This window comes from Nicotiana tabacum, chromosome 14 (assembly GCF_000715075.1).
Source record: "Nicotiana tabacum cultivar K326 chromosome 14, ASM71507v2, whole genome shotgun sequence".
NCBI lineage: Eukaryota > Viridiplantae > Streptophyta > Magnoliopsida > Solanales > Solanaceae > Nicotiana > Nicotiana tabacum.
Window position 1 is genome coordinate 32797017 of NC_134093.1, and position 9907 is coordinate 32806923.

At 36.5% G+C, this 9907-nt stretch overlaps 1 protein-coding gene across 1 annotated transcript; it reads left to right on the top strand.

Moving 5' to 3' along the window:
* Positions 1-991: 991 nt before the first annotated feature.
* On the top strand, positions 992-9805 carry LOC107801977 (uncharacterized). The gene is made up of 17 exons (XM_016625407.2): positions 992-1235; positions 1450-1525; positions 2511-2574; positions 2649-2801; positions 2885-2962; positions 3611-3715; positions 4687-4753; positions 4840-4901; positions 5254-5393; positions 5515-5641; positions 5739-5853; positions 6035-6123; positions 7321-7404; positions 7533-7874; positions 8322-8840; positions 8942-9001; positions 9453-9805. Exons 2-17 carry the CDS (start codon positions 1488-1490, stop codon positions 9531-9533), a joined length of 2124 nt encoding a protein of 707 aa, XP_016480893.1. The 5' UTR covers positions 992-1235; positions 1450-1487; the 3' UTR covers positions 9534-9805.
* Positions 9806-9907: the final 102 nt, after the last annotated feature.

The following is a 9907-nucleotide window of genomic DNA, read 5'->3' on the forward strand; positions in this document are numbered from 1 at the left end:
TTGAAGGTGTACTTCTAGTGATTTTTTAATCTTCAACTTCTACTCATAAATCTTCATTGGTGTTTCAACTTGCAAATCAACGATTGTCTAATTTAAAACAAAAAATTTATTTGAACTTGAATCTTTTCAAGTTGAAAAAATGATTTGAAGGTCTACTTCTAGTGATTTGAAAGTGTACTTTTAGTGATTTTTAATCTTCAACCTCTACTCATAAAATCTTCGTCTTTCACCATTTCTTTTTTTTTTCCCGAAAAAACTACAATATCCAAATATCGATTCTCAATTTTTGCAATGATTTTCTCTTCATTTCAACTCTAATGTTGTCCATACGGCAACGTACAATCTTTCCCTTTATTCTGGAAATAAAAATTGTTTTTGGTAAATAACGAGATAAACGTTGTCCATGAAGTAAGCCCAAACTACAGAAGATGGTCGTCCATCGGAAATTAACTTAAATAGCCGTCCGCTTAAAAAATAGTCGACATATATATATATATATATAACGGCTGTAAATACTTTAGTCGGAACGGATAAATGTGTTAAAACCCCATCATATTTTTTTTAAAAGCCCATTCTAATATGGGAACTAATTCAGAATAGTGACCAACGTAAAATTCTGGGCTGGGCCACTGGTGAACCCCATATCCAGCCCAACTAAAATAATCTGAGACAAGTGTAAAGTTGGGAAGGATTCGAATCTTTGCTTATCCACAAGTTCCAAGAAACAAAAGTGGGGCCCACCGGACCCACTTCTTTCTCTCGCAATAAATGCTCATCGACTCGCTCTTACCCAAAACTCAACGGTCCACTGACTCTATCACCAACACCCACAGTGCATCTTAGCATCCACACGGCAATGGTTCACGTACTGACAAATTACACAAACGAACGAAATGCTAAAATGCGCCACTTCTGTTCTCCTCGTGTCATTTTCACCTCACAGTAAAATCATTACCAACCTATACATACACATTTTGCCTTTAGATACAAATGTTGTATATTTGTAAAATACGCACATTTCAACTGCAACCTATACATACACCATTTCTGTGTCTATACATTGACCTATAGATACAAGAGTGTACCTATACATTTGTGAGGAGAAATTGCTATGCTAACACACGCACTACTCCACAGTAGCTTTCAGCTCACTTCTCCCTCACTGTAAAATCATCATCGAAGTATAGACATACACATTTCTGTATCTATACGCCTACTTATAGATACTCATTCAGGTATGTGTACATATACATTTGCAGAGGAACAAAATCATAAGTTTAATCTATACTTTTGGAGATATTTAAACCTAATTTTCTTCCTTTTTTCTTCGGAGATGAGTTTTCGATTTCTGTATAATGTGCAGTTATAATGTTGATATTTTTCTTAAATGCTTCAATAAATGAACTTTCTTTTTTATGAAAATGTAGCTATGTTTTGTGTTTTTTGAAGGTTTGGGTGATTTGAAGTGGTGTTAGTTGCTTAACAAAATGTTTGGGTTCTCGAAACGGCGAATGAAGCTCGGGAGGTAATGGAATGCTTATTAATGCCTAGAAACCATATGTGTACCTAAAATGTGTGTATTTTTGTGCACTATTTGTGTGTGTACTGGTGTGCTTAGTTTTCCTTGAAAGATTGTTTTTTAGTGTTTAGGATTGCTTTTATGGTTATATACTCCAGAGATTATGCAAACATTGCTTTTATGGTTATATACTCCGGAGATTATGCATATTTTAATTTCAAAAGAATTTTTGTTTTTTTAGAAGTCAAGAGTCTTTATTTAATCACACCAAGATAAGGTGAAAATATACATACAGCATGTGTATGACGCTTAGTTTAAGAAATTATCAACGTGTTAAGGTTAGTTTTATTTGGTTTCTAGAACTAAGTAATAATTTAACGGGTTGCTGTTTAAGGTATTTTCACAATGAACTAGGCTATACACTTCTCCTTGTTTAGAATCAGTTGTAATGGCAAAAGAGATGAGGATTTTCTCCTCAAAAATAGGGAGTTTGGAGATGTTTAGCATACCTACACTATTTTAAGTTTCAATGGGTTAATTAAGTAGGCCATGAGCTTTTTCTAGGAGATGTAGCTTTGATCCTTCTTGGAAAACTATGAACTGCATTGGTAAAAGATCAGGTACTGAGTCTGTTATTCATTTGACATACGCATCAATCCCAAACTATTTTGGGTTGTCTAAAATAAATCCTCTGAACAAATTGCACTTCCATTTCAGATTTTCATGTGTAAGATGCCATTGCAATCTCTAGTACAATTTTGACATGTTGTATACCTTATAACAGTGATATGAAGTCCTTGTGTACCTAAATTGCCAAAATCCTTCTATTGATACTCGAGGCTTTTTCATCTCTCACTCACGTGAATCTCTTTTCTTACTGACTTCTTAAGGATATGAATATCCTCAATATAGCAAAGAATGTTACAGAATCCTATGCCTTCTGAACCATATCCTAGTTATATCTGTCTGAGCTCGTCACTGTTTTACTTAGGTTGAGCTCACCTCAAGGAACTAGAAGTCCAATGAGGCACCCTAAACGTTTTAGCAATTCCAGTGTAAGACCTCTATTGTAACTTTTCCTTCTGTTGCATAAGAGAAGCATGAAGTTGAAGCTCTTTATGAATGACAGGGTGAAGCTGTTCCTCACAGTAATAATGATTCTGAAGAAAAGAGCTGCCAATGCTCATCAGGTGCACCTGAGTTTAACAACTGTGCTTCAGGTGGCTCAGAAAATTGGATGCTTCTTTCTATAGCTGGAGAAAAACCTACACCTCGCTTCAATGTAACCGACTATCTTTCATAGATATCGCATGTTATTAAAATTGCGATGCTTTAGAACTTAAACATCTTTCTTTTACTGAGCAGCATGCAGCAGCTGTTGTTGGGAACAAGATGGTGGTTGTGGGTGGAGAAAGTGGTAGCCGATTGTTAGAAGATGTTCAGGTAAAATGGTGGTTGTTCCTGTTAGTTTCCTTATCTCAAGTTTGATAAATCCTGCCTAGAAATTTAAACAGAAATATTGATCTTTTCTCGCGATTCAAACGAGAAAATGTTCGATTTCACTATGGAGTTCAAAGGCTAACTTTCACTAAAGATCAACATCAAACATTTATTGGTTGATAAGTAAGAAATTACAATATTAAAGAAGATACGTTTAATTTAGAAGTTAGATTTTGAAGGAAACAAGAAGATACCTTGAATTTAGAAGTTAGATTTTGAAGGAAACAAGAAGATACGTTGAATTTAGAAGTTAGATTTTGAAGGAAACACACATACCAGGAAGAGATGTGTAGAATAAAACACGTAAATAGACAGAGATATGACTTAAATGTTTGTGCCCGATAGTAAGAAGAAGCATCTTTGTCTTGGTTTCGTGGAGAGATTTTCAATATCATGGAAACCTTTCTTTTTTCTTCTTTTTTCTCACTGACCATTTAAGTCGCAAGAAAAAAGTTCAGCAGCTGTGTTGATCCTTGAAAAAGGGGAAATAATTAGATTGTAATTCAGTCAAGTCTCAGTCATTAGTATCGTGCAACTTGCTTCTTAGGTGGCATACTTGATACCAGTGGCTTGCATTCATTTTCTTTTCAGGTGCTAAATTTTGATAGCTTTTCCTGGACAACAGCTTCATCAAAGCTCTACCTCTCGCCCACTAGTCTTCCCCTAAAGATCCCAGCGTGCAAGGGCCATGCTTTGGTAACCTTTACTCCAACTCTTCTAGTCTATTCTGTTGCTTCCTTTTTGGATTTTACTTGTCAAGAAACTGTAATGGATATAGAGATGCACCATGTCTCGGTGATATGTCTCTTTCAAGCAAGAGTTTGTAGGTTTTGAGAACCTGTGAAAGGAAACACACATTGACCTAGATAATACCTAGTTAAAGCAATTTAAAAAGCTTCCTATGTAAAAATGTTATTTATCTATTAATTCGACAAAAGGTAAAATAACTGAAGTTCACTTTTCTAAAATGTTGCCTGTGTGATATTTCCTCTATCGTATTTTAGTTGATATGGTTGTCACGGAGATTAACAGAAGAAAGTTTGGATAGGTGGTATATCTGAGTTTGGGTAGGAAGACGTCAAAATAATAGATGGAAAATGGTCTGCAAAAGGATATCTTGAGTGGTTGAGGTATAGGAATAACAAACTTGGGAATCCCAGGTTTGAATCCAACTACGACACGCAGTATGAGTTCATCTGCTCCAGCTTTGATGAGTAGGTTTATCCAGTACATGTGTTTGTGGGCTGTGGTAGGCTGCCTGACAGATTAGTTCAGGTTAGCCTAAGCTGGCCCCACTACCACTTTCTAAAAGGAATAATTGTTATAATCGGATGATGCAGAGGGTGTGTAAATTGTAGATTTTACATTTTAGGAAAGAAATCATTTTTTAAATAGCTTAAGATAGCTAGCAGGGCAAACAAAATGGAAGAGGGAGTGTATTGGGTGTTTGGAAAACATCTACATGAATATAGTCTGAAATGTCTGATCACAACGATATTTGATATGAGTACTTGAATACATGTTTTACTTTTATGGTAGGGCTGATGTTTGCTGTTCTGATGTTATAATGCAATATTATTGTTAATCTCATTGATGTATCCTTTTATGATGCTACGGATGTCGTGTTGGAGTACTATTCATCAGAAACTTTATCTGTTATTTCCCAGGTTCAATGGGGGAAAAAGATTCTTATGGTTGGAGGGAAAACTGACCCTGCAAGTGACAAAGTCTCAGGTTCATTTTCTTATAATTTTACGGTGTTTCTATTTATTCCAACTGTGATTTTCACAATATACTTCTTTCGAAATTGTCTTTTGTAGTCTGGGCATTTGACACTGAAACTGAATGCTGGTCACTTCTGGAAGCTAAAGGAGATGTTCCGGTAAAGTTTCATGTCCTCTTGTGCAATCTGATTGTGCAAATCCTTTTCTACTTTGTGATATTCACATCATAGCACTGATAGCTCAGCTCAGCTTAATACCTAACACGATTAAAGCAGACTCTGGTGTATCCATTATCAAATAGAAAGTGTAATAGTTATTTCTGCACCACGTCTCGCTAAGTTCGGTGAAGTAGACTTCTATAATCTTTCTCCTTTACATGAGGTAATTGTCTTACTCTTAAAGATAAAAGGAAATGGTAGGAAAATGGTAAAGATTTCACTTCAGTTTGTTGTGGATACCTGCAATGCAACTTCTCTATTTTTTTTTTTAACTGATCAATTCAATGGACAGGTTGCGCGTAGTGGTCATAGTGTTCTTAGAGCAAGCTCAGTTTTGATTTTATTTGGGGGTGAAGATGCAAAGAGGAGGAAGCTAAATGATCTACACATGTTTGATCTTAAATCCTTGACATGGCTGCCACTTCATTGCACGTGAGTTGCTAAAGGATATATCATTCATATCATTACTAATGTTCCTGTTCCTTGGGCCATTAACTCTACAAAATGGTGGCATTATCAGGTCTATTTCTTGATTACTAGCGCATGCATGCAGGGGAACAGGTCCATCACCAAGATCAAACCATGTGGCTGCCCTCTATGATGATAAATTGCTCCTGATTTTTGGTGGATCATCAAAGTCTAGGACGTTAAATGACCTGTACACACTTGATTTTGAGACGGTTTGTGGAATAAAATCTTCAGCTGTTCTTTCCCTGAATGAATGCATATTGCTTTTGTATGCAACATTCTAATGCTAGATTTTCATTTTCACCTCAGATGGCATGGTCAAGAATTAAAATACGGGGATTCCATCCTTCACCTAGAGCTGGTTCTTGTGGAGTGCTCTGTGGAACTAAATGGTATATTGCTGGGGGTGGTAGCAGGAAAAGAAGTATGTCTTAATAGCTAATAACTGCAGCTTTCTGCTTCATCACCTTTTGATTCTAGGATATACTCTCAATAAAGAAATGCATTTACTATTTTCTACTTAAGCTTTCTGAATTTTTCAATTTATGTTTCTCCTTCTTGCCTTTGTTTCCATTCTTGTTACTAACTATACTTCGTTCCTTCAGGACATGCTGAGACTCTAATATTTGATGTTCTAAAACTTGAATGGTCTGTTGCTGTTGCTTCACCAGCATCTTCTATTACAACTAACAAGGTCCATTTCAGTTTTCAGTGTCTCACAATCTTAATACATGCTTCTGCCTTTTGACATTATGCTTATGAACTTTTATGTCAGTCAACTCACAGTCTCACAGTATGTTCTTGCCCTCTGCTGCTATGTTTGGATTTTTCACGTCAATCAACTCATAATGATTTTTAAATTCTCAAGTATTTTGATATGTTGCGAACCTTAGCAAAGAGATCTTGCCATGCTTTGTCATTGCATGTGAAAGTACAATCATTAGAATTTGTATCAAATATCAATGAATATGTAACTAGCTAACTTACATATTTTCTTGTATTTTTTCATCAAAAAGGTTGTTTTCTTGTATTCATAGAAAAGGAAGTACCATTTTTATAGCACTCAAGTTCCTAGTTTTTTGCGAGTAGTCCATAGGCTATGGGCAAGAGAAGATAGAAGAGTGGGGCAGGATAAGACAGAAGAAGAAAGGGCCTTTAGAGGGATTGGAACCTGCACGTAAGTGGTGCAGTCTGGAGCTGCAACCACTGGACTCATGGATAGATCAAAATGTGTGAAAATCACTGCATTCATTACTTTTCTTTTACAATGGGTTCGGATCAAGTATAAATCTGTATTTTCCTTAACTTTTCAACTATATATACACCTCGAGTTGACGGCTGTGGGTACCCCCCCACCCGCTGCCTTCAGTATGTAGCCGCCTCTGACTAACTACAATCCCAATTCTGTTTTTGTCTAAGTTTTGGAAATATGTGTTTGGACTTTGGGTTAGTGTTTCAAAAAAAATTAGGAGAATATTTTGGTTGGTTTTTGTTAAATTATTATCAAACCTTCAGTATGTAGCCGCCTCTGACTAACTACAATCCCAATTCTGTTTTTGTCTAAGTTTTGGAAATAGGTGTTTGGACTTTGGGTTAGTGTTTCAAAAAAATTAGGAGAATATTTTGGTTGGTTTTTGTTAAATTATTATCAAAAACAAATGGTTTGCTTTCAAATGTAAGTTAAATATTTTGACCGAAGGGCAATTTTTATTGTTTATGTAAAACTTTTCTAAAGCAAAAGGGTTGTTAAGGACTTCATCGTGTGCTATATTAAACAGTGCACCTACGATCAGGTGGTCGAACCTGTACTTTAACAAAATTATATGCAGCTCTAGGTTGTGCTGCATGATGGCACGTGTAAGTATATTTTTAACATTTGTATGAATGCCAGGGATTCAGCCTCGTCCTTGTGCAGCATAAGGAAAGGGATTTTCTTGTGGCTTTTGGTGGTTTCAAGAAAGATCCATCAAATGAGGTGACATGGAAACCAGAACTTTTGCATTATAATAATCTTTTAGCTAGCGTTGACATAATTATATTCGTAGAATCAAATTTCTCATATACAAAGTATTTGCTTTGCCTCATCTAATCATTCTTTTACAGGTTGAGGTACTCATTATGGAAAGAAATGAATTGTCAATGGGTCGCAGATCAAGTTTAAGAAAAGCTGCTGGGAACTTGCTATCTGGGAATCGTTTGGCAACTACTGGGCCTGCTTCTCAGCCAATTAATGGTACTTCTACCTCTCATGTGGATTCTATAGCGAGACAGAATTTAGCCTCTGCGGTTGAGCATCATGGCTCTGGCAGAAAATCATTGTCAGAGTCTTTACTCGTTGATCCTAGTTCTGTGTCTGGTAATGTCTCACTTCGCAAGCAATTTTCCAATGATGAAGACGCCGGTGCAAAGAGACCTAAGACTTCAGGTGATGAAAGTCCTTCACAGGTAAACTAAAGCAACTATTCTGGTATTTCACTCTTCACAATCTCATGGCCCTGAGTATATCGATGGGTATATATGACCTATCCAACGAAGTGTTCTTTATTTGGATTTTCTATGGGCAGGGCTATGAAATAGGGTACTGGTTAGGATTGAGATGATTTGGTGGTTGAATTAGATAGGAAAGAATTTGAACTTTTTGGTCAATTTGGTCCGAAGTCCCTGAATATCGTAGCTCTCTCTTGATGGCAATATGTTATCTGTTGAACATTGAAATTTCACTTGCGGGATGTTTTTAATTCAGGAGATTTTGCTGCCAGTAATTTTTTAAATTAAGTGGGCTATACGATATGACAATGAGAGATTTGTATTTTTAAATCAAGTGATGTTCTGAAGTTTACTTGACGTCGTGTTTTTCATTCAAACTGATGCTTCATTCATCTTCAATCGAAGGAACAAGGAGCTAAACAACTTGACATAGGAATCAAAACAAGCAGCAGTGGAGGAAAAATTGTTACAGAGGAGATGTCTACTATTACTGAATCTGGACATTTGCCTAATCATTACAGACAAGCAAGTGGAAACTTTTTTCAAGACACTGATGATTTTGTCTTCCAAGAAAGTGATTATAAAGCTGGATTAACAGCTTCATCGGGTGCTTGTCAGCAGTATGAAGCAAAACTTTCTGCCCTAATGAGAAAGAACGAAATTCTAGAAGGACAGCTGGCAGCTGCATTGGCTAACCGTGAAGCAGCAGAGAAAAATTTATCTTCTGCTCTGAAGAGTAAACAGGACGTGGAAAAAAGGATGGGTGACACTGTAAAGGAGGTGGAGTTGCTTAAAGAAAAGCTAGCTAGTGTTGAATTGGCTCAGGAAGAGGCTAATAGCTTATCCAACATTGTCCACTCCGATAATGTCAGGCTTGAGCATGATGTGGCTTTCCTCAAGGCAGTTCTGGATGATACACAGAAGGTATAGAAAGCGGTTTTATTGGTTTATCCATTCCTAGCCTGTCTGAGCCAAACTTTTCAGCCCACTCTTACTAAGTTTAATGTCTACACATACGGACGCAGGAACTGCATACAACAAGGGGAGTCCTTGCTGGAGAAAGAGCAAGAGCTTTCCAGTTGCAGGTATGATCACAAACCTAAGACTAGACGATAGAGGAAGCATAAGCAAATTAACATTATTTATCATTTAGTTCTTTTTTTGGGGGTGGGGGGATGATTGGATAAGGGGAAGGGGATGCGGAAGGACCTGGTGAAGATCAACTTTACACCTTTAGGATACAACTGCTTTAATTGAGATTTACCACTCAAACTATGCAATTGGTTTTTTCCATATGTATAATTGCTCTCTGCATACTTTGGCCACATGACCATCTTAGATGACAACTTGGAAATTTATTAGCTTTCTTCTAATCATGTGACTTATCACAATTACATCGTAAGCAGATACCGGAGAGATCCAATTGTTTTTTTGCTTGATGTTGCTTTCTTGGCAGTTCAGTTCGTCTTACTCCAAGAGGTTGCCTTACAAACCTTGACATTGTAATTAATCAGGGAATATCCTTTCCTTCTGCAGGTTGAAGTTTTTCATTTAAAACAAAGATTGCAGTCACTGGAGAATCGATCTCCAACGCCTCGGAAACCATTCCACGTTTAGAATATACCATGATAGTTTGTATATTAGTTCTGATAGGATTATGTACATATATTTTAGACTTCAATTGTTAATTATCAATATTGGCTCGTTCTTGGAAGAACTAAACACCAACTTCCCAGACTGCCATATGCCTACGACATAGTTCACCCGATAAACTATAGATTTTGTTAGACTATCTTCAAATCACAATGTTGTACGTTTACTGCAAATCCTGTAATATTGCGTATCAAGTTCTTGAACAAATATGTCAAAAAGACTCTGTTTTAAGTAAAGGACTAGCGTTCTCACTAACTGGGAAATGACTAAGTGGTTTTCGTTCTAATGGAGTGATAAGTAGCTAAAACTTTAAACCAATAATTAAAAGCTTATTTTCT

Bases quoted from the DNA above. Each gene is read 5' to 3' on its own strand.
- LOC107801977 (XM_016625407.2), top strand. From the start codon at position 1,488: ATGTTTGGGTTCTCGAAACGGCGAATGAAGCTCGGGAG. The intron at 3,716-4,686 runs GTAACCTTTACT...GTTATTTCCCAG, and splicing joins CGTGCAAGGGCCATGCTTTG to GTTCAATGGGGGAAAAAGAT. The intron at 8,841-8,941 runs GTATAGAAAGCG...ATACGGACGCAG, and splicing joins TTCTGGATGATACACAGAAG to GAACTGCATACAACAAGGGG.